The 24,120-nt window shown below is 46.2% G+C and overlaps 1 protein-coding gene across 1 annotated transcript in view; it reads left to right on the forward strand.

Moving 5' to 3' along the window:
• Window positions 1-23,579, forward strand: part of RUNX2 (RUNX family transcription factor 2) — a 359,184-nt gene extending 335,605 nt beyond the window's left edge. The window contains exon 8 of the mRNA XM_082639502.1: window positions 23,229-23,579. Coding sequence (XP_082495628.1) covers window positions 23,229-23,458 — 230 coding nt within the window. The 3' untranslated portion in view covers window positions 23,459-23,579. The remainder of the gene's footprint in view (window positions 1-23,228) is intronic.
• The last annotated feature ends 541 nt before the right edge of the window (window positions 23,580-24,120 follow it).

The raw sequence follows: 24,120 nt of genomic DNA on the forward strand, positions 1-24,120 counted from the left end.
CTAGTTTAGGTCCTTTATACCTCTTTTGTTGATTATTGCAATTTCCTCATAACCAGTCTATCTGAGTTGGTCTCATCCTCCTTCATCGCTTTCCCACCCTGATGTATGAGTGACTTGCCTAAAATATACATCTAAGTCACCTAGCCAAGCTTTCAAATGGCTCCCTTTGGCCCACTTACCATGGAGTACAAAGTCCTTGGTGCCCTGGCTGGTACCCGCCTCTCCAGCTTTGTCCCTTAGTAGATGCTCCTGACCACCAGACTGACCATTCAGCCCTTTGCATTGGCCTCTGGTCCTCCTGGTGGGTAAGTGTTTTGACCCTTCCTTCTGCACCCATCCCCCACCCCACCGCCTCTCTGCCTTTGCTCCCTGCCCCCTGCCTCCTTTGTCACGCAGGATAACTGCTATTATGAGCTACTGAAGAGGATAACTCCTCGTCATTCTTTAAGGCTTATTTTAGGGCCCAGCTCCTCCAGAAAGCCTTTGTTACTTCCCTGCCCACCCCATGACAGGCACCTTTCCTCAGTGGGCCCGTGGTGCCCTTTGTACATTTCCATCATTGCTCCTAACATATGGTCAGATAAGTTGTCTTCAGTGTCTTTGGCTTCCCTAGACTCTGGACTCTATGTGGGGAAGGGCCAGGGTGCTTGGCACATGGGAGACTCCCAATAAACTTCTCGAATGAATAAACAAATAATTTCAATAAAATGGAAAACAAGGGGGACAGAGGTAGTGACTGACTCCAGCTGGAGAGGTCAAAAGTGGCTTTAAAGAGAATACATGGGGCTGTATGTTGAAGGAAGCAGAGAAGCTTGTGGGAGGGGAGTGGGGAGAAGGTTACACTCCTAGTGACCCGCCATCAAAGTTTTTGCTCTCCGTTCCTGTGACTTTATGCTCTGCTGGCTTAGAGGTCTTAGTTCCAGAAGGAGGAAGGCTTCCAGTGGGAGACACAATAATGATTCCACTGAACTGGAAGTTAAGACAGCCACCCAACCACTTTGGTTTCCTCCTTCCTCTGAATCAACAGGTACAGAGTTATAGTGAGTTATAGTGTTGGTTGGGGTGATTGAACCTGACTCCCAAGGGGAAATAGGACTGCTCCTCCATAGTGAAGGTAAGGAAGAGTGTGTCTGAAATATAGGAGATCCCTTAGGGCTTAGTATTCCATGCCCTGGATTATTCCATGCCCATGAAGTTAGTCTCTTAGTATCTCCATGTCCTGTGATTAAGGTCAATGAAAAACTACAACAACCCAATCCAGGCAGGACTACTAATGACTCAGACCCTTCAGGAATGAAGGTTTGGGTCATCCCACCAGGTACAGAATCACAACCAGCTGAGGTGCTTGCGGATGGCAAAGGGAGTACAGAGCGGGTAGTGGGAGAAGGTAATTATAAACCGTAGCTATGACCACGTGATCAGTTACAGAAATGAAAACTGAAATTGTCATGAGCATTCCTCTTGCTTTTATTATGAACACATTGGTGTGTGACCCATGAAATTAACCATCACAGCTACTCAACGACACAGCCTTCCCGAATGTAGCAGCCCCCCAGCTGGTCTGCCCTGCGGTCATCTGATTTCTGTCTCTGTGGTGCCGGGCAGGAGCTGAGCTATTTCAAAGAACATGTAAGCCACAGCGTTTGAGAAAGTGTATTGAGAACTTACCAGAGTGAGAGGCTGTGGAGAAAGATGAGTCAGCCGTAGATTCTACCCTCCAGCGGTTTTACAGTCTAGTAGCAAAGCAAATTTGTTTGTTTGTTTGCTGTTTTTTTTTTTTTTTTTTTTGCTATTTTATAGTTAGATTTGTCTGTATCAATAGAATGTTCATGTATGGTCACAGAGAGAGCAGATGCAGCCCCCAACACTTGTTGTGGGGTCTGTGTTGTCCCAGAGCCCTGCTCATGAATGTCCATTACTGCCAGCAATCAGAGGCTGATTTAGTGCAGGTTCCTGCCAGCAGTGCAGTATCCAGGAAACCAGTCCCTTCTGGGCTTGGAGGGCTGAGATGTGAACCATCAGGACCCCAAGAACCCATGGCTGCCCTCCCTAGCCCTTCTGCTCCTGCGTGTTTTCTTGGCCTTTTTTATTTGTTTCTGGTAATTCGTGTTGGAGGCCAGACAGTTCAGGAGGCAGAATGGTGTTCTTAGGACAAGTGGCATTTCAACGTTAGCTTTTCAGGGGTGATCAACTCCAAATCACTGTACTGTTATGATGGAGGGCCTCAAAAAGATCCCCACAGACCATTTGGTGGTACGTATCAGGAATGTTAAAAGTGTGTGTGGAATACTACTCAGCAATAAAAAGGAAGGAGCTGTTGGTATGTGCAACAATGTGAATGAATCACAAAATAATTATGCTAATTAAAGAAGGGAGAGGGGAAAAATGTCCATACTGTCTGATCCATTTGCATAAATCGCTAGAAAATGCTAACTATTCTGCAGTGACCGAAAACAGAACAGTGGTGCTGGGGAGGGGGAGAGCAGAGAGAGGAAGAGATGACAAAGGGGCACAGAGAAACTTACAAGGGTGATGGACCTTACCTTGATTATGGCAATGGTTTCATGTGTGTGGACCTATGTCAAAAATTACAAAATTTTAGGGGCTTCCCTGGTGGCGCAGTGGTTGAGAATCTGCCTGCTAATGCAGGGGACACGGGTTCGAGCCCTGGTCTGGGAAGATCCCACATGCCGCGGAGCAACTAGGCCCGTGAGCCACAACTACTGAGCCTGTGCATCTGGAGCCTGTGCTCCGCAACAAGAGAGGCCGCTACAGTAAGAGGCCCGCGCACCGCGATGAAGAGTGGCCCCTGCTCGCCGCAACTAGAGAAAGCCCTCACACAGAAACGAAGACCCAACACAGCCAAAAATAAATAAATAAATTTATATTAAAAAAATTACAAAACTTTAAATACGTGCAACTTTCTGTATGTCAGTTATACCTCAATATGTCTGTTATTTTTGTGGGGTTTTTTTTGCGGTACACGGGCTTCTCACTGTTGTGGCCTCTCCTGTTGCGCAGCACAGGCTCCAGACGCACAGGCTCAGCAGCCATGACTCACGGGCGCAGCCGCTCCGCGGCACGTGGGATCTTCCCAGACCGGGGCACGAAGCCGTGTCCCCTGCTTCGGCAGGCGGACTCTCAACCACTGCGCCACCAGGGAAGCCCCTCTGTATATTTTTAAGATAGCAAAATCTTATTTACTGTGATGAAGAAAATGTTTACCATGCAGTGCTTGGTGGAAAACCTGTTTTAAAAAGTCTGAACGTTATGAGATCAATATGTTACAAAATAGAGATACGTGTAGAAGAAGAAACTGGAGGATTTGTACAAAATGTTCACAAGTTAGGTCGTGGGTGGGGTTACAGGTGATTTTAGTTTTCTTCTTAGTGCTTTTATGTATTAGTCAAATTTTCTACTTTTAAAATGTATCACTTTTTAAAAAATTTAATTAATTAATTCATTCATTCATTTTTGGCTGTGTCGGGACTTCGTTGCTGTGCGCCGGCTTTCTCTAGTTGTGGCGAGCGGGGGCTACTCTTCGTTGTGGTGTGCGGGCTTCTCATTGCGGTGGCTTCTCTTGTTGCGGAGCACGGGCTCTAGGTGCATGGGCTTCAGTAGTTGTGGCGTGCGGGCTCAGTAGTTGTGGCTTGTGAGCTCTAGAGCGCAGGCTCAGTAGTTGTGGTGCACAGGCTTAGTTGTCCCACGGCATGTGGGGTCTTCCCGGACCAGGGATTGAATCCATGTCCCCTGTATTGGCAGGTGGATTCTTAACCACTGCACCACCAGGGAAGCTCAAATGAATCACTTTTAAAGTGATAAAGCAAGAAATTGTTTTTTTGGTGAAGGCACCACAGCCCTTCGGTTGTCTAGGGAGGTTACTGGGAAGGGACTGACCCTCTTGTGTCTCTTCCCCCATCGCTAAGTAGGTACTGTCCCTTGAACTTGGCGACACACAGGCCCGGGCCCTCCAATCCCACCTGGGGTCCTGGCGCTCCTTCTCTGATGCACAGTCAGCTCTCACAATGGCACACGTGCTCCCTGTGCTGTAAGTGGCAATAACTGAGCAGAGGATGGTTATGGCCAGCTCCCCAGGGGACCTGGGCACGGGGGAGGGAGGCCAACCTTGGACTTCCTAGCTCCTTCCCAGCTCTGTTTCGTCTGGTCAAGTGCAGCTCTTAGAAGCCCTCAGAAAGCAAGCCACCCTAGGCTTGGCCAGGTCACGTGTCTATTACCTTCCAGCAAAAAACGGTAGCCACAGGTGGGGAGGCTGGGTGCGTTTTGAGTGTGTAGGTCAGCCTGCCTTTCCCCGACCTCCTTCTTCACTTTTCTTCCCCCAGCAGCGGAAGCTGAGGAGTTGCTGAAAGAAGGGCTCTCAGCTTCATTCTCGTTGAGAGCAGGATGGCTTCCTGTGGTCGGCTTGCTGCTCTCTGCATTGCAATCTGGTCCTGGTGGTATTAGTCTCTGGTCTGGACCAAGCTGAGATCAAGAGGTTTCATGCAAGAGGTTTAATGCACCTTGAAACACACCTGCTTGTTCGGCCAAGGATGGCAGGGTTGGGAGGCCTGAGGTGCCTTGTCTCAGGTGGCTGCCAGTGAGAGATTGTTCCTGAATGAACATTGGGATGAGCTAGGACCAGGAGGGTCTGGGACCTGAAGACTGGGTTTGTCCAACTGGGTAGAGAGGCTTGTGGGGGCAAAGCCAGGTGTATACCATTGGCAGCCCTGAATATTTGGAGAGAGGATCACATGATGGATGGGATGCCTACCCTTGAGGAGGCTCAGTTTGCTCATCTGTAAAATGGGGTGGGACTCATTCATTAATCCATTTATTCGCTAAATACTGCTTGAGCACCTACTGTGTACCAGGCACTGTGCCGGGGGCTGGAGATACAGCAAATTAATTAGACACGGCCCTTAGTTCCTTTTGGTTCTTCCTAATTAGGTTGTTGGAAGGTCTGGGGGGATTATATATATCTATGAGTGATACATAGTAGATGCTCAAGAAATGCTACTGTTATCACCAAGGCAAGGACTCCTGCAAGGGAACAATGCCTGGATCTGTGTCCACGAGGCAGAAGTCTGGATACTAGCTCTGGCACATGGGCCAGTGAGGGTCAGCCAGAGAACCTTCAAGAGAGAGTCAAGGGTTGAGCTATAGGTACAGAAATGTGGGGGATCCAGGCAGTACTGGAGAAAGGTTTTGATTGGCTGCTGGATCTTCTGCATGTTTGTACACATGTGCTTATTCATGTGAAAGGATGCTCATGTGGTATATCATTCACTCATTTAAAAAGTATCTCTTCACTTCAACAGTATTTCTTCGGTGCTAGGCTCTGGGCTTCAAGCTGAGGAAGAGATAGAGGCTCATGACACGATACTCTGGGATCTTGCAGGCTGGTGGGAAGATAAGTGGATGCACACAGACAAGGCAAGGGGTGGCCTTGGGGTCAGGATGAGTGAGACAGGTCAGTGGAGTGGGAGTTCAGAATGGTTCAGTGGGGTGAGGATGGTTTTGTTTGGAGAGGGCAGGAAGTTGGAAAATATCTTAGAGCAGATGGATGGGTACAGAGCTTTAGCTAGGCCTTGTGGACTGTGCCACAGACGTGTTCATAGGAGTGGAGGGTATGGCTGGGTGGCATTCATTCATTCATTCATTCATTCAACAGATCTTTACCAACTGCCTACTAATACCAGGCACTTTTCTAACCTCTGGGGATAGTGAACAAGACAGAAAATAGCCCCTGCCTTAGTGTAGTTTCCATTATAAAAGAGGAAGACAAAAAATAACTAAGAAGTTATATATAGAAACAGTTCTCAAACTTTTTGATCTCAAAACCCCCATCTATCCTTAAAAATTATTGAGGATCTCAAAGAACTTTTTTTCTATGTAGGTTATCGCTACTGAAATTTACAACACTAGAAATCAAAACTGAGCAACCAAAAATATTCACATATGAAAATTTAAAGGTAACAATATGCTCATGACATTTTAGGATAAATGACATATATCTAGTGAAAAATTGCTATTTTTTAGAAAAGGGAAATTTAGAGGAAGAGTGGCATGCTTGACATTTTGGCAGATCTCTTTCTTTTTTTTTTAAGATTTTTTTGATGAGGACCATTCTTTTTCTTTAACTCTTTATTGAATTTGTGACAATATTTCTTCTGTTTTATGCTTTGGTATTTTGGCCCCAGGGCATGTGGGATCTTAGCTCCTCGACCAGGGATTGAACTCGTACCCCCTGCACTGGAAGGCGAAGTCTTAACCACTGGACCAACAGGGAAGTCCCAGATCTCTTTATTTTCTGATTGAAGTGGGAGACGGCTGGATTCTCATATCTTCTTTTGCATTCAGTCTGTGCTGATATGTTGCTTTGGCTGAAGTAGATGGAGAAAAATCTGACCTCACACAGATAGGTAGTTAGAAAAAGGAGGAGTATTTGAATAGCCTTTTAATTGTGGATATTCTTCTCTGATACTACACCAGAACTCAACAAGTAGTAGTCTCTTAAAGGTTGGTTGTAATGTCGAATCTGAAACCATATCAATACTCTATTTCATTAAAATTTGTTGGTCTACCTTGGACTTTGAATGGGTCTTTTACCCACGCCTTACGAATTGATCATTTGCAAAGAATGGGTTCACCAAGTTATACAGTTTCTTCCCAATGTTCATACCTTTCATGATCCAGTACCAAAATCACATTTATGCATGTCATCTTCAAACTCATCAGAAAAGTCTTTAAGTTTTGGGAAGTGACAGATACAAGTCTTCTAAAAATTTTAATTTTTGCTTGAAAGCCAGTATTTTATCTTTGGCAGCAAATACCAGTTGTTTTCCAGAAAATATCTGTCAAATGCCCAAGTTGGAATGATCATAATTTTTCTGTCATTCTTTTGAGTGAAATGTAGTCCATGAAAGAAGCAGCTGATTCAGCCTGTAACTCAAACAATCACATGAATATTTTTCCTTGAGACAAAAAAATCATACCTTGATAGGTAACAGAAGGGCTTTGTGCATATTCCACAGAATATTAGAAAAACATATGCTCAGGGGTCAAGATTTAATAGAATTAATCATCTACACCCTTTCCTCAGGGACATTCTTAGGTGAAACTAGCATCTTTTCTATTGTGAGTGTGGCAGTGAAGGTCACAGTGACCAAAGGTACAGTTTGGTGTGCCTAACCCAATTCACGCCAAGCTGCCAGCAGTTTTACCCCCACTGCCTTTGTACCATCGGTGCAAACGTCAACACTGGGAAAAGGGCAAGTAGCATCTTCATATTATCATGAAAATAGTTTGAATGTGTCTTGGAGACCTTCAGGATTGTTGCACCGTGCTCTGAGAACTACTTAGACAGTGATAGATGCGAAGGAGTGAGTTATGGCAGGGAAGGGGTACCAGAGAGAAAGGAGGAAGGTTCAATTCAAATGGGTGGTCAAAGCAGGCTTCAGTGAAGAGGTGACACTTGCACAAAGACTTAAAGGAGGGGAGGGAGTGACCCCTGTGGTATCTTGGGGAACAAGAGTCAAGGGAGAAAGAACAGCAAGTGCAAAGGCCCTGAGGCAGGGGCACATTTGGCATATTTCAGGAACAGCAAGGAAGCCAGGGTGGCAGCGGAAGTGGTTGATGGAGGGGTGGTAGAAAATGAGGTCACAGAGGAGACAAGAGCCAGACCCTGTGGGGCCCTCCAGGCCATCATAAGGGACTTGGGCTTTAATTTTAAATTGACCAGAGAACCACTGAAGAGCTCTGAGTAGGAATGACATAATTTGTTTCTGTAGCAGAAGGGGCTAACGCTGAATGGCGGGAGTGGTCTGATGCTATATTTGTCAGGTTTGTACATTTATCCTTGAATAATGCCTTGCACAGAGTAGGTGTCTAAAAGAAGTATGTTGGGTGAAAGAAAATCCTACATTCCTGTGTCTAACAAGGAGCAAAGCTGTGTGTGTCAAGCAGCTTTTGCTGCAGTGAAAAACACCCCCAACAGCTCAATGGTTTAAAACAATAAACACTTCTTTCTTTTTATGTCATATTACTTGGTTGCAGCTCTGATGGAATGAGGAGGGGAGGATAAGTATTTGGGAATGATAATATGATTGATAAGCTTCACCCTGAGGGGGAGGTGTGGCCCCAGTCAGCTAGCTGAATTAGTGCATTTGACTATCTCTTTTGCTTATGGGGCCCCCAAAGGCCATCTGACAAGAATGCTGCTGCCAGAATTGAGTCACTGGCTTGTACCCGCGAAGAATAAATGCAGAGTCCTCCTTCTGTGATTCATTCCAAAAGAAGGGCTGAGAAACCATGGCCTTTTCACCCTAGGAGCACAGAGCTTATCTGAGGGTTGCTCACCTCTGAAAGTGTTACGTTGGGGCCATGGGTGGAGCCACGCTTGGTGCTCTGGAGACTCCTGGTCACAACGGGTCCTCAACCACGGATATCAGAATCATGTGATGGGGAAGGGGGCTGGTTAACATCACAGACTCCTGGACCACCCTTGGGATCGTTGGTGATTGGACCTGGGATTTCCAGCCTTTCTTACCCACTCTAAAGAGAAGGGGCATCTTAATAATAGAAAGTTAGAAAATAAGCTTTATCACAAGCGCTTGCTTCCTGCTGTTCTGCCTCGACCTCTGTTCTCTTCATCTGCGAATACTAGAGAATGGACCCTGGGGTGGGTTCATCGTACCAGGCCATGCACCGGCCTGACTATCATTGAAGACTTGCGTGAAGCAACTTCAAATTCTAGGGAACTGTTTTACTTTAAAGTGACACCCATGACCCGGCCAGGTCCCCATCTCAATGGCCAGCCTCTCAACTTCTCTCTCTGGATTTGGCTGATTGCTTGTCTAATATTAAAAGGAAGCCTCTCCCAGACAACTGTATATGGCCCTTCCCTGACCCGGGCCTTTTAACCTTGAACCACAGCCTCTGAGTCTCAACACGTCTTAACTTTTGAGAAATGCTTCCTTAAAAATCTCTCAACTACCAAAACACAACACCTGCCAGGTTCACTTTTGTGGGGTGATTTTGTGGGACCAGAGCCATTGCCTTTTAACCACATCAGGTGATTAACACTGGCCTGTAGTCTGTCGCCCGATCCCTCCTGCGATGGACGGAAGTTTCTTCTTTTCAGGCCTCACCAAGCTCAAGCCGCTCAGGGATACCTCCGTGGAGGCCCTGTTTGTGATTTGCAGTGATTTACAGCTGCACTAAAACCTCTCACAACAGACAAATTAATACCCGGACACCTTTTCAGCGCCTCCTCTGAGAAAGCCCTTTTTGACGCGGGGCCAGGATGCGGCAGGCAAGATGCTTCCCTCGAACTCCACTGGGTGGCAGCCTCTGGGATCACACCCAGCTCATCCTGAAGTCCTGCGTGCTCCAAAAATTGGTCTCTGCTTTTGACTTGGTTTCTGTCTCTGTCTTTATTTCTCAGTTTTGTTTTATGTAAATTCATCGTTCCTAATAAAAGAACACCGAAGGAGCAGGCTTGGGTTCAGGGAGATGGAAGAGTTTTAAGCGTTCTTTGCACATCTTGGGTTTGAGCCAGGTTCACTTTTCCTCCTTGGAGGGTCCCATCAGCAACTCCCAAACACTTTGCCTTTGGTGGATGTGTAATGTTCTGTGACTAAAATTCCAGTTACCTCCTTGAGGTTCGTGATTAAAACTGATGAGACCCTCTCCATGTCTTCCAGTAAAAAGACTCCAGAGTGCTGGACTTGTGGACGGGCTCAGCAAGGGAAATACTGAATAAAAGGAATAAAAGTCCACATGGGGAACAGCTAACTTTCAAAGATCATGTAAGGTAAAGGCAGGACTTTTAATCAGTGGGATCTCAATTTCCATATCTTTACATGGGATGATTTAAAAAAAAATTTAAGTGAATACTTCAAAAAGGGAACTAGGAAATGAAGTGATTGCTGTTATGAGTTTTTCCCCCTGCCAAGAGGCAAGGGTTAAGAATAGTCCTATTGTCTGCAGTTTTCTTTTTTCTTTTTCTTTTTTTTTTTTGGCCTTGTCATGCGGCATGTGGGATCTTAGTTCTCCGACCAGGGACCGAACCCGTGCCCCCTGCAGTGGAAGTGAGGAGTCTTAACCACTGGATCACCAGAGAAGTCCCTGTTGTCTGCAGTTTTAATAGCAACAGGTAAAGAGAAAGCTCAGGAAGACCTTCTCCAAAATGTGTTCCTGCCTGGAGGTCCGGTCGATCAGAAGCAGTGATTATCAAGCAATCACCTAGCAACTGTCAGGAACCTGCCCAGATAATCCTGTGGCAGTAGGTCTTGTGTTTGGGAGCTGGAATGCCAAGAAGGTCAAGATTATTGGTTCATAAACTTGGCTCTGGTCCACCCTGGACCTTGGCTCCCTGTCTTCCGGACCCTGGACTCAGAAATTCCTCTTCTATGATTCCATCCTAAGGAGAGTTTCCCCAAACTGGTGTGTGTTGGGGGCAAACCTTTGCACACAGAGTCATTTCCTATCATAATTTAGAAATGGGCAATGCTAGAAAAAAAATGTATTTCAAGAGGGGAATGAGTAAGCGGATATGGTAGCTCTTCTTAACGGGATGCTCTGCAGACACTACAAGTGATGGTTGCTAAGTCTGTATGATTACAAGAAAAGCTCATGATGGAACAAAAACCAAGATACTGATTATAAAATGCTTACAACTAGGTCAAGAGGGGAAACACTCTGCGCAAAGAGAAATGGCGAGCAAGAAACAAACAAATGGTAACTGAGGTTGCCTTTGGATGGGGGTCTTTGGATGTTTTTGCTTATATTTTTTTTACATTTTCTTCAATGACCAGTTATTGCTTTTATATTCTATTAAATAGACACATGACTCTATATTAATGCATATCTTTATTTCAAAAAGAAAAGAACTGCACAGATTTGATGCTGAAATAGGACCTGGTGCCTAAGTATGGGAGGTTGAGGCCAAAGCTGTCCCTTTCATGAGGGAGTAAGTGGGCGAGCTAGTCAGTGGTACATACCTGCAGGTCGCAGACAAGCACTGTTATCCTAGGCCAGGAAAGACGTATGTGTGTGTCGGTGTTCAGAACTGAGGCTCTCTCTTCCTGCACAGAGATGGACAGATGCCATTTCTGAACACAATGGACCCTGAATTTGGTCTGGGATCCTTGAGGTCTAACTTGCTGAGGTTGCTGTAGCTCCAGGGAATACCTGGGACAAAGCTGCAAAGGATGGATGGACTCCCTTCAGAAAGCAGGGCTGCTCCATCCTACTCAGAAAGCCACCAAGTATCCCCTACAGGACACAGACGCCCTGGAAGACCCGGTATCTACTCAGATCATAGACCCTGAACCTTCCCAACTGCATTAGAATGATCCTTGACTCTTAGGGTAGGGATAGAGAAGAGCGTTGATGCCAATTCTGGTCGCTTGAAGCCTTGTGTTGGAAAAAAACTGTGAGCAAGTCTGGGGATGAAAAAAAAGCCCCAACCCCCACGTCAACATCCTGTCATTATCCAGGCTGGTGCCACATGTGTGCTGTGCTCGAGGGGACTCTCTGAGCTGGTCCTGGGTGTCTCGGGAGGTTCTGTCTGCCCTGTTCCCTGCCCTGAGTGACCAGGATGGAAGGGCTCCCTGAAAAGAGCAGCTTTTCTCTCCAGGCTCCCCTGGCCTCAGGCGTACCCCTGACTGAGCTTCCCTGCTTCTCACCTGCAGCACCCTTGTCCTCCTTCCATGATCACAAAGGCTGACCTGTCCTTCTTGAGCCAAATCATTGCCCAGCTCCCCTCCCATGCCCAGGTTTGCTGGAGGGTCTTTCCACTGGCTTCATTATTCACTCATATCAGGGCAGAAGTAAATTAAAAAAAAATAATCCTGCTGAGTTTTCAAAATATGTGTCCCTTGAGCTTCAGACGAGTCTTTATGGACTCTTATTTAGCACCTTGTTCAAGACCTGTGTTGTCCAGGACAGTAGGCCCTAGGCACACATGGCTATTTAAATTTAATTGAAATTAATTACAGTTAGATAAAATGTAAAATTCAATTCCTTAGCTGAACTACCTATACTTCAAGGACTCAAGAGTGGTAAGTTGATAGTGCACAGAGAAATTTCCATCATTGTAGAAAGTTCAAAAGTTCAAAAATTCTATTGAGTTATATCACAATTTCTTTTAACTATCCATGTATGTATGTATCTATCTTTTAGTTTCCCAACCCACAGAAGATTAGGAATAGCAAATTAAGGGCCAAGGAAATGATGACAACACACGACTTGATATAAAACGAGGAGATGAAATAATTAGAAAGCAAAACACTCATCCACTGAAAAAAATCTGGATTGCCTACTCCTTGTTTTTTCTTTCTAAGTTGTGTAACTGTAATTTTATATGTAAAGGGTGATGAAAGAAAGAAAACAGAAAGGAAGAAAAGAAGGAAGGAAGGAAGAAAGAAAAGAAAGAAAGAAACTCCTGTCATTTTAAAAGCTCCTTTTTGCAGATGAGTTTATACTGACCTTTCTTTCTATTCCTTTTCATGCTGATATAATTTGCTTTTCAATTCTGTCCCTTGATACTATATGATTCTGGATAAGTCATCTGAACTTTTTAAATGCCTCAGTCAGAAGGTGAAGATACAGAACTAATACAGACAAAAACGTGGGTGGCATAAATTGTATCAACAATTTGCCTGAGAACCAGTACAAAGGTTTTGAGAGCTTATTGAAGCAAGAAAGGACCAGGGGGGATTTGATAAAGCCATATGATTTCTCTTTTTTCCCCATTCTCTTTCCTGTCTCCCACTCAAAACCCATAATGAATTCTCTTCTTACCTTCATACCTGGTGAAAAACACAGAAGCCAAGCAGTATTAAGTTTAAATATTTCCTTAGAGAAATAATTCAATTCTGGTAGTAAAAAAAAAAATTATGTCAGAACAGGTGAGGAAGAAATTAAGTTCTTTGTAGAACACTCCAGGGCTTGGCATTCATAATTCTTCTAGGTGATGGAAGGAGTTCTGTGAAGGAAAAGGGAGACATATATCTAAACTTCTTTTTAAGAGGGTAGGTCAGAAACCCCCTATTTATTTATTTATTTATTTATTTATTTATTTATTTATGGCTGCGCTGGGTCTTCGTTGCTGCGTGCGGGCTTTCTCTAGTTGCGGTGAGCAGGGACTACTTTTCTTTGTGGTGCGCGGGCTTCTCATTGTGGTGGCTTCTTTTGTTGCAGAGCATGGGCTGTAGGCATGCGGGCTTCAGTAGTTGTGGCTTGCGGGCTCTAGGGCACAGGCTCAGTAGTTGTGGCGCATGGACTTAGTTGCTCCGCGGCATGTGGGATCTTCCCGGACCAGGGGTCAAACCTGTGCCCCCTGCATTGGCAGGCAGATTCTTAACCACTGCACCGCCAGGGAAGCCCAGAAACCCCTACTTTAAACATGATGTCAAAGACAGAGTCCAAGGTCATTGATGGATGGGAGACAGGACAAGGTAGTGGGGAAATACATGGCATTTGGAAACAGGCAAATCTTGGTCGAGTTCCAGCTCTAGCACTTATTAGCTCTGATACCCTGTCTAAGTAACTTAGCCCCTCTGTGTCTTAGTTCACTGATTTGAAAAATACGAAGAGGGTTGGTGAGAGTACCTACCATGCAGGGCCATTACAAGGGTTTAGTGAAACAATTAAGGTAATGCTAGCTGTTGTAACAGTTAAGTGCAAAATTCCAGTGGTTAAAACTTTATAATTAAAGTTTATTTCTTGCCCATGTAATAGACTCAACAGGGAAGCAGGAGGCCTTCCTCCACGTGGTGACTCAGGGGTCCAGGCTTCCATCCTGTGACTCCCGCACCTCCTAGAAACTCCAAGTCCTCTGACTTCAGGTGGCAAAGGAGAAAGAGGGAGTGGAGAAGCCCTGCTGTTCCTTAAAATCCTTACAGGTGAGATGCATCCACTTTCATCATGTTACATTGATGAGAACCGGTCCCATGGCCTTACCTGGGTACAAGGAGAGCTGAGAAATGTAGTCCCAGCTTAGCAGCCCCTCTGAGCAATAACTCCACACTCTCTAAGGGGTGCCAAATGTTTCTGGCCAACAGCTGGCCATTTTGCCACAAGGCTCAATAAGTGGTAGCCATGCTTATGTTATTTGGTATGAAACACACAGCCTGGTGAGCAGTGAGTGATTTTCTTGGAGAAAACTGTGTGCTGTAAAATGCTAAAGGATAAGGGAGAAAATGCAAAACACAGGTGATAAAACTAGATGAGTGAACTAGTTTATAAGGTTCTATAGTATCTTGGACCATGTTTTATTTGATCCTATTGGAAACCAAAGAGGGTAATGTTTTCATAATCCATCAAACAAATATTTATTAGAGTGGTTATAGGCAAGACACTGGGCTAGGCTTTGGGTGTGGACTGAGAAAGGGGTACAAAGATGAGTAAAGCTTGGACTTGCCTTCAAAGAGTTGATGTTAGGGGAGGGATGCACATATTCAAAGAACCACGAAGACAGGCAGTATGGGCAGTGTCCCAAGAAGTGCAAAGTGCTATGGGATTTGAGAAAGGGAGAGTTGGTCTCCATCCAGCCTGATTCAGAGAACATTCCAGACACACAGAGTGTGAGTCTGTCCTTATCCATTTTCCCCTTGAGACCATCTCTACTGACGCCACAAAACCCCCAACTTTGTTCTCAGTTGTCCCATCTGATCCATCCCTGCTCTCATAGCTCAGAGTCCTTTTCTGCTCTGGGTCCTTGGCTCATCCCTCCTCCTGGTCAGGACCTGGGTTTCCAGACTCCACAACCTGCACTGGGTCTCTCCTCATGGCAGCTCTCAAGAGCTCCATTCCAGGGGGTGGTACCTCCTAGGTATGGCCCGGTGTCCCAGATGCCACACAACCTCCTTGACTCTTTTCTGTTTTGGGGTTGTGGGGATGGGCCACTTTGTGGATAAAATTGCATTTGAATTAGGTCTGGAAGGATGCACCGAATTTTGTTAAGTAGAGGTGAGGCTTTTGTGTCCGTCATGCTTGACTCAACAAAAAGGTCCTTTGTTATTATTTTCTCAATGTAACTACCATCTTTTCAGTGTCATCTATGTTTTTGGAAAGGCTGTTATAGATCAGGCTTCGTATTGATGGCCAAGGACACTGAGCTGAATAAGATACAGCAACTCCTGTAATGTAGGCAGGGCAGTTGGTATCGCACCCATTTTATGGATAAGGGAGATTGAGGCTGGGAGAGGTCATGTGCCTTTCCCATGGTTAAGTAGGATAGACGGGATTCCTCTCCAGTTCTCCTTAGTCCTAGCCCAGTGCTCTTTTACTACATCGAAAAATACCATGGAGGGTCAAATGAAGGAACTGAATTTTATCAAATTCAATTGCGTTCAGTAAGACATAATTTCTTGTGAGAAGATTTGCAGTGTAATAGGGCATGCTTGAAAGTTAGATTGTAAAACCTTCAGCAATCAAATAACTAAACCTCTCAATCACTATTTGTTACATAACTGAAGGATGACATTGATGAATTAATGGGTGCACGATGCCCTGCTAATTCCTCTAATCGGAGGGTGTAGGCAAGTCCATACCCTGTTCATTCCAAAGCAGGTACTGACTGGCACTCTAGGCTGTGGTGTTGGGGACATGAAGTCCTCAGCTTTTGCTCTTTTGGATCCTTATCTTCCCCAGGAGCCAAGATCTGAAACACCTGGTGAAAATGTACCTGGCTCAGGTTAGCTGAAACTGACATATTATTTCAGTTCTACTATTACTCCTTCCTCTCCAGGTTGTTGGGGACGGGTGGCAGGAGGGAGAGGCCCTCCTTGTGAGACCACAGTAGAAGGTTTCACTCAAGAGTGAAGAGGGGGCTTCCCTGGTGGCGCAGTGGTTGAGAGTCCGCCTGCTGATGCAGGGGATGTGGGTTCGTGTCCCAGTCCGGGAAGATCCCACATGCCGCGGAGCGGCTGGGCCCGTGAACCATGGGCGCTGAGTCTGCGTGTCCGGAGCCTGTGCTCCGCAATGGGAGAGGCCACAACAGTGAGAGGCCTGCATATCGCCAAAAAAAAAAAAAAAAAAAAAAAAGAGTGAAGAGGGATTTAAAGAGAGGGAGGGATTTGAAAGCAGGGTGGTTTGATAGAGCAGAAGAAACGGGTCATCCTAAGTACAGGGGACAACTTTGAAAAGGACAGAGCTGTGAAACCAGTGGAAGGAATGGAGGCAGGAAGTGGGGAGCATGTTTGGGGTATTTATTGTGTGATAACTACAAGGCCTTAAACACGAGCAAAATATTTGGAGCTACTGATAGCAATGCTGAGCAGTCATGGGTCGGGGAAAGAATTCAGAGATGTGGTGTCTGAGATGAAAAATGATCAAGTTCTCTGCTGTCCCGGGGCTCAGAACCTGTCCTATGTGCGGAAACACAACCCTTCCCTGGTTTAAAAAAATGTTGTGCTTTCCTATTTGGGACCAAGCTGCAGCCCTTTCACCCCTGGAGACTGGGACCAGGAGGTATGAAAGAAGTGCAGTCAGTTCTGGCCATGAGCACTTTCTGAAAAGACTGCTTTTCTTAAATGCCCCATATTTTGAAAGGTAACAAAATTCTATAGCTGAGATTAGAAAAATAAATGAGAAGGAGAACACATTCAACAGAATGTAGCTCACATGGCTGTTGGGAGGTGGCGTCTTAACTTTGAGTCCCCCAAGGGTGGGGCCTCCTCCATCTGAGTAAGTGATGGCTTCGGTTAAAACAATGGACAAATGCACGACTGATGGGGAAGGAAACTCATCTTCTGGATGCACTGAAGAAATGGGAAGTTGAAACAGGGTGCTTGTCTCAGATCAGACTCTGGGGGCCGTGGTGCACCCCAAATCTCTGGAGGCTGAGTTTCCTGGTCTCTTCCTCTAGAGGGTGCAGGGGCAGCATTAGCCTCGGCAGAGACAGGTGGCCAGGAAGGTGTTGGGGTGGCATGTGCATCCCTCAGGATGAGCATTGGGAGGAAAGGAGATGCTTTCTCCTTTCTTTTGACACCGGTGGAGTCACCGTTTGCTGAGCTCCTGGTCTGTGCCAGGCAGGAGGGCACAGCTGTGAACCAAGCAGGCACCGCCCTCCCCACATGGTGCTTCCCTTGCAAGGGTCGGGGGAGAGACAATACATAAACAGATACATAATAGCTAATATAACATCTGACATAACAGTATGTTAGATGGTGGTACCTGATGGAGGAAATGTAGCGACCAAGAGGCCGAGGGAGTGCAGGACGGTGGTCAGGGGAGGCTGGGAGAGAAGGAGACATTTAAAGCAGATGCCAGAGCTGTGGCTCTCTGCAGGGGGGAAGAGGGCTCCCTGCGGTGGTGGGGGTGGGAAGAGCAGGTGCACAGGCCCTGGGGGTTTCCCTGCCAGGAGTGCTCTAGAAGCTGCAAGGAGGCCGGTGTGGCTGGAGCTGAATGAGGGGGCGGAGAGTCACAGGGATGAGGTCAGAGAGGAACCCAGCCTCTGGGCCTCACAGGCCAGGCCTCGAATGGGGGCTTTTCCTGTGAGACGGAGCCTCTGGAAGGTGAATGGAGCCAGGCCAGGATCTGATGTAAGTGAAATGGGATCATGCCTTGTGGACTTAGGCTGAATGAAAATCTCGGAACGCACTGCTGAGAGTGTAGCGCTTAATGAATGTTGGCTGCTGTTGCTATTACGCTTATTAAAACGTGGCAGGGAGAGAGGATCACCAAGTGGTAAAGGGTTTCCTGTGACATGGGTGCTACACGCTGGTTCCCCTGACTTCTCACACACTGCTTCCGAAAAAACTCAAGGAAATCAGATAGTAAGTACGACTGGGGGTTCCTGGGCCTGAAGCTAGACGGGCAAGTGCCTGATTTTGTACTGAACTGCCTCCTGGGTGGAAAAAGCATGTTTTGAGCATCTCCTATATGTCAGGTGCTGAAGCAGAGGCTGGGGATAGAGTGATGAACAATATTGATGGGTTCCTGCCTCACGGGTGTCACTTAAGCCAAATCTCCCTCTGGGCGGGGTGTGCCCATTCAACACATGATCATGCAGGTAATTGTCTCACTCTAACAGTGATAAATTAAAGATCAGGGCAAGGTGCCTTGGGATGCACTGCAGGGGGCCTAAGCTGATCATCATCAACAGTGGCTTCTCTGAGGAAGGGATATTTACGCTGAGATAGGAAAAGGGGGAGGAAGGTGGCCTGGTGGAGAGCAAGGTGGGATGGGGCTCTCAGGGAGGGGGATGCACGTACAAAGGCCCTGCGGCAGGAAGGAGGAAGTGAATGCCCAATGCCTGGAGAGCAGAGAGCATGGGCAGAAGGGGGGGTGGATGAGCCCAAAGAGGTGGGTGGGGCTGCTCAGGTGGGACCTCTGGCATGTGGGGATTGGAGTCTTTATTCTGAGTGCAATGGGCGGTGCTAAAGGGCTTTCAACAAGGCAGTGACCTCCTCTGATTGACATTCAATCACCTTGGCTGAGTGTGGAAGGTGGCCGGAGGGGGACCAGAGTGGGCTCCTGGCTGGTTAGGAGGCCCCTGCAGCATCCAACTGGCCAAATGGCTACACAGTGAGAACTGAGGTGTAACAGGAGGGTCTCCCCAAATATCAGCTCTACCCACTGGCCTAAAAGCCCTCCTGGTTAATCCCTGGTTTGGCTCCTAGCCTTGTTAAGGTGTTCATTTCCAACCACCACCATTTGAACTAATGCTGTTTGTCCTTGATATAAAGATAATGGTCATTGGACTCAGCCTGGCTTGGAATCCCAATTCTGCCCCTTCCTATCTTTGTGGCTTGGATAAATCTCTCTGACCCCAATTTCTCATCTCCTAAACATGGGCAAAATTACACGTGGGAGGATTAAATGAAATAAAGATTAAGGGTCTGTCCCAACGCCTGTAGAGGTAGGCAATTCACCAAATACTAGTTTCAGACTATTCAAATGAATCATCTTCTAAGGAGAACTAGTCTCTTAGTTAATAGAATAGTTTCTATTCCACAAAAGCCCCTGAGAGAGAGAGTGAAAAACGTGATGGTGTGAGATATTGGAGACCATGACCTTTACCCTGGGCCTGGACAGCCCACTGGTGCTCTGAAAATTGAAAATATGGACAATGTCAACGAGATCTGAGTGAAAGGTGTTGAACAAATTCAAGATATAAAATACTTTCTCTTTCTGTATAAACTGACTTCTAAGATTAATGAACACATTTAAAAAGGAACAAATACCAGAAAAATCGTAAATAGAAAAACAGTCCCTAAGTATAGTAAGATTGGGGCCTGTATTTCAACTCGTAGAGACTGTATATTTGAGTGTTTGCATATATGTATTTATCATTCATTCATTCATTCAGCGAATTAGCGATTATGTCTTCTGTTGCTGACACAATGCTAGGTGCCATCTAACAGTGACAAGACTTGGCCCCCCATGTCTATTTCTTCCACAAGAGACTATAGACTTTCTGACTTGATTCCTCAGTTAGAAACCAAAGGGCAGAAATCTGGTTTTTTAATTGTTCCTTTCAAGTGTCAAGATTTAATTGTGCATATCATCAGCTCTTAAATTATGTTATCCTGAAAGTTTCTACTCAAACTCCTACCATTTAAACATTCAAATTTCAAATCCATTCAAAATTTTAATACTTTTAATGGTGGGTCCAAAGTAATTAATCTCATGAAGTTACAGAGGACGAAAATGTGGCTCAGAGCTGATTAAAAAGCAGACCAAAAAGACACACGTGGATACATCAAAACGTGTACCCCCAGGTCCACTGAGACTCATAATCCACATAAATCACTGGTTTCTAATCTTGAACGTAAGACATAAGGTGGGGGTTATGTGTGTCCCACCATCCCCACAGTCACATACTTGTGCCAAGTATTCTATCCTGATGTCTCATCACCCCTGAAAAACATGCAATGGTCAGAATCATGATACTACAGTAAATTTGCCAGGCAAATTGTGAAGTATGAGTCATGGTTCTATTTGTTCTGCAATTTTGAAAGTTGCAAAATTTTTTATCAATATAGAAACTGAAAAACTCTGAGTGTCACCACACGGGGAGCCCTGACACTCCCACGTCAGACTGTTCTTCTCACCCGCCCCCTACAACTCTAGTCACGCTATGCTTCTGCCAGGAGTTACCCTCCTTCTTTTGTGCTCAGCAACCAGAAGCCTGCCTGCCCTAAGGCCCTTCCTTAGGAGCCTCACAGGCACCTTGCTCTTAGCCTGACCTCCCGCTCGCCTGCCAGGCAGGGAGCTTGTGGTCTTGGAGGTGCCATTTCTCGCATCACCCTCTCCTCCTACTATTCAGACTCTGGAGTCCAGCCCTCCCCGGACCCAGCTTTGCCCTTGCCAGCATCCCTGCCCTGAGGCTGGGATGTCCCCATCACTACTTCCCTGGACTTAGAACCAGGTTTTTGAAAACGGTTTCATACTAATGCACTAACATGTCACTCCTTCCAAGAAGGAGGTATTATCGTAAAGTGACCCTTGGTAGATAACACCTCAATCCAATGGCTTTCAAGTTGTGTTTCATGGAATTATTCCATGGATGTGCCTGAGGGTGACCTCATCCCCACGGAGCCTGGAAGCCCTGCCCTCCACCTGGGCTCTGACCAGGGCCATGCTGCCTTCTGCTTTGGGACCACCCAGTGGGGTCAGTATTGGATGGGCTATGGAGCCAGACCACCCTGATTCGAACCCCAGCTTCACCACCTACCAGCTGCGTGATGTTGGGCATGTTATTTAACCTCTCTGTGCCTCAGTTTTGTCATCTGGGAAATCTTGACAGTGACAGTACACTATATCTGTCTTACAGTGCTGTTGTTGGACTAAATAAGTTAAAACATCTGGCACATAGTAAATACTGTTTAAGAATCTGCTATTATGATTTTATATGGGGCACTCTGCAAGATTTCACATGAAGGAAGGTTTCCACTGCTTTATTAAAAAAAAAAGGAAAAACAAACAAACAAAACCCCCAATTCCCACTACCTTCACTCAAAATATGAATAACTTATTGGAATTCTGCCACTGAGGGTAGGTTTCTTGGTGCCTCTCAAATCCTACCTACGTGCGGGGCTCAGCTGGCTTTGGATCTGCACGTAGCCTGGCTCAACCAGCTTAGATCCAGTGTTCACACTCAGAGTTGCTGACTTAGGGAGGGGGTTAAGTGCAGTGCCTGGGGCATTTTATTCATTCTATCATTCTATGAGGTTTCTAAAAAATTATATTAAATGAATGATATTACGCTCTATTCCTGATGCATGCTGACTAATAGCCAGTTGGCTTACAATGTGACAAGAGGCCACGTGAAGAAATGTTTCCTGATTTTCAAGGAGAGGTCAGATATTATTATCAAAGAACGCTGAGGCATGTGCTTCGTTAGAGAGCTTTGAAACCTCACACGTGGCCTTCATTTCAGTGTTTGAGGGGTAGGGTCATAAACTTCCTAGGAAACCTGAAAGTCTTTTCTGGTTCCAGAATAAGCATCTACATTGCGTTTTTTCAGATTCAGTGCTAATTGTGCTTTGACTGTGCATTTGGAATATAAGTGTAACTATCAGAGACATGGTGAGTATGGGAGAGGAATGTGGGCTTTGGAATTAGCGTCCCCCCGCCCCCTCCATACAGACTGCGATGCCCATCAGGCTCCCAACTCAGAGCCTTTGCACTTGAGCCTTCTTGCCTTTGCTGGCCTCAGGTGCTCTTACCTGAGCCTGACTCCTCCTCCATGTCCCCAGGGGGCCTCCCATGCACGCTGGCTCTCCCATCTCAGGACCTTGGCCTCCTGGCTCAAGGCAGAGTTGCTTGCAACTAACAGCCTCTCCCTCCTGTGGGCTCCACAGTGCCCTGTGCTTACCCTGCACGGTGCTTGTCACCCTGCACAGCATTCGTCACCCTGCATGGTCGGCCTCCCCTGTACCCTTGTGAGGTCTTTGAAGGCTGAGCCTGTGCCTAGTTCCTTCTTGATTCTCCAGGGTCTGGCACAGGGCATGGCACATAGTAGGTGCTTAATAAAAGTTTGTGAGATGAATGAATAAACCAGCGCACTTTTCAGTTGTGAGTGGCCACATGCTATTGATCGCTTGGGACACGTGTCGTAGCAAATTTCTTGTTAGAAAATCTTGAGGTCTTCAAACTCGGAAACCACGCTCTTCCTTCCCTCCCTTTTCACTATTTGTGCAAACTCAAGGTTCTAATCCCACGATAGTGTGACTCTCATTTGCGGGAGTTAGAGTTGGGCTGGGGTTAGAACCCTCGGGAATTGTGCTGCCCCTGAACTGCTCCAAGAACATCTACTTGACCTTGACTGAGAAACAAGAATGGGAACGAGGCACATACTGTTTAGCACCATCAGGGCGGTGTCTGCCCACCTCGGGGCTGTTGGCACACACCCCACACAGATCCCATACTCCACTACGATCTTCTAGCGGGGTCCAAAATATTCCATAGCATGAACGTAGGGTCATTTTATTATAGTCAGGGCTAGAACAAGGACGGACCCAATCTCTCCGTGTCTGGTTTTGATTTAGAGAGAAAGGGCGTGGTGTTTTCACAGGGTTTTACTGGATCTGAGAAATATTTGTTTTTTGGTGAATATGCTGCCATTTATACTGACCACGTGGCTTCATCGGTAGAACTCCAAACTCGTAAGGGTTGTTAGGTAGAACGGGAAGCAAATTTTAGGGAGCACGTATCAAACGCCCCCGTGACTTTTCTTTGGGTGTCAGTCTTAAATTCCACAAGTGTTAGTATGTTAATCCTAAAGAAATTCCCGTAGCCTGTGGAAAGAGAGAATTTTCTCATACATCTCTATTTCTACTTAGAAGGGCATTGTGGTATTATTTTATTTGCAAAGTAAGATAGTAGCTAACATCTGAGTACTTACTACATGCCAGGCACGGTGCTGAGTGCCTTCACACAGATTATTTCATTGACTCTTGGCAATAATCAATCTATAAAAGATGAGAAAATGAAGATTCAGAGAGTCCAGGTGACTTATCTAAAGTTATGCAAGCAGAAGCTCACGGGGCTGAGATTTGAACCAACATTTGGCCCCAAAGCTTGAATATTTATTCCCTTTACACACACAGGCTCTCCTAATGAACATGGGGCAATTATCTCTATACTGTGGCCGCAGTCCCCAAGCAGCTTGGAGCTTTGGAAAATATTCTGAGAATTCTCACTCAGATGGACCAGCAAATACTCCTTATTTTGTTTGAGAATTTTCCCCATTTCTTGCTCCTTTGTCTATTCAGCTTGGAGACCAACCTCAGGGAATGAAATCTCCCTCCACCTACAGCTCCTGTTCTCATCCATTGCTTTAAGACAGCAGCCGAGCTGCCATGCGCAGCTTCACTTACCAGGACAGGTCCCTCTGGTTTCAACAGAAGGGGTGCCTGCCAGACTGTCGCCCTCCTCTGCTGCCCTCCCCCCTCTCCTCCCAGTGAGGCTGGACCCAGGTACGTTCTTGAACCTGAAGCCTTAAATGGGCCATTTACAAGCAAAAGAGCCCTTCTGTGGAAGTCTCACGGTGAAGTTGCAAAGGATGTGCACCTTTCTGTCCCCCAAAACTCCCACGGTGGGCACGCACAGCCAGGGACCTTCTTGACATATTTTACTCTCATCTTTACCTCTGAAGAACTGAAGGGAGAAATCATAGGAGTTGGAAATTCTGACGAACCATCGGCTGTCAGTTGTGGTGCTGAGGCTGAGTGAGTCTTGTTCTCAGAAGATGGTGAGAGACTGTGGACCGAGGCTGCCAATCAACCTTCATCTGGGGAGGAGGATTTAGTTCCATCGTCAGCTTGGGAAGGAAAAAGAGGCAGTTAGGAAAAAGTGAATGGTGGGGATGCACTTTTATTTCCTTAAAAGCATTCTGTATCCAAAGAGGCACGCGGCCAGGGTCTCAGGCAACCTCGGTGGACTTTGAAAGTTTTCACTGGGGAAGGAGAGGGAGGGCAGAGCAGGGGAAAACCCACCTGGGACAGGAGTGAAGTTTGAGCTGGTAATAAGTTGTTGATCTTTGTCAGGTTCCAACTTTTGACAGCTACTAAATAAGGCACCAGAGAAAATAGCTTCAGTTTTATAATTTGGAAGGGGAAAGGGAAAATTCATCAGGGCTAAAGGCACACAAAGGGCACGAGGGGC

This window comes from Mesoplodon mirus (genome assembly GCF_964341445.2).
Source record: "Mesoplodon mirus genome assembly, chromosome: 12".
Taxonomy (NCBI): Eukaryota; Metazoa; Chordata; class Mammalia; order Artiodactyla; family Ziphiidae; genus Mesoplodon; species Mesoplodon mirus.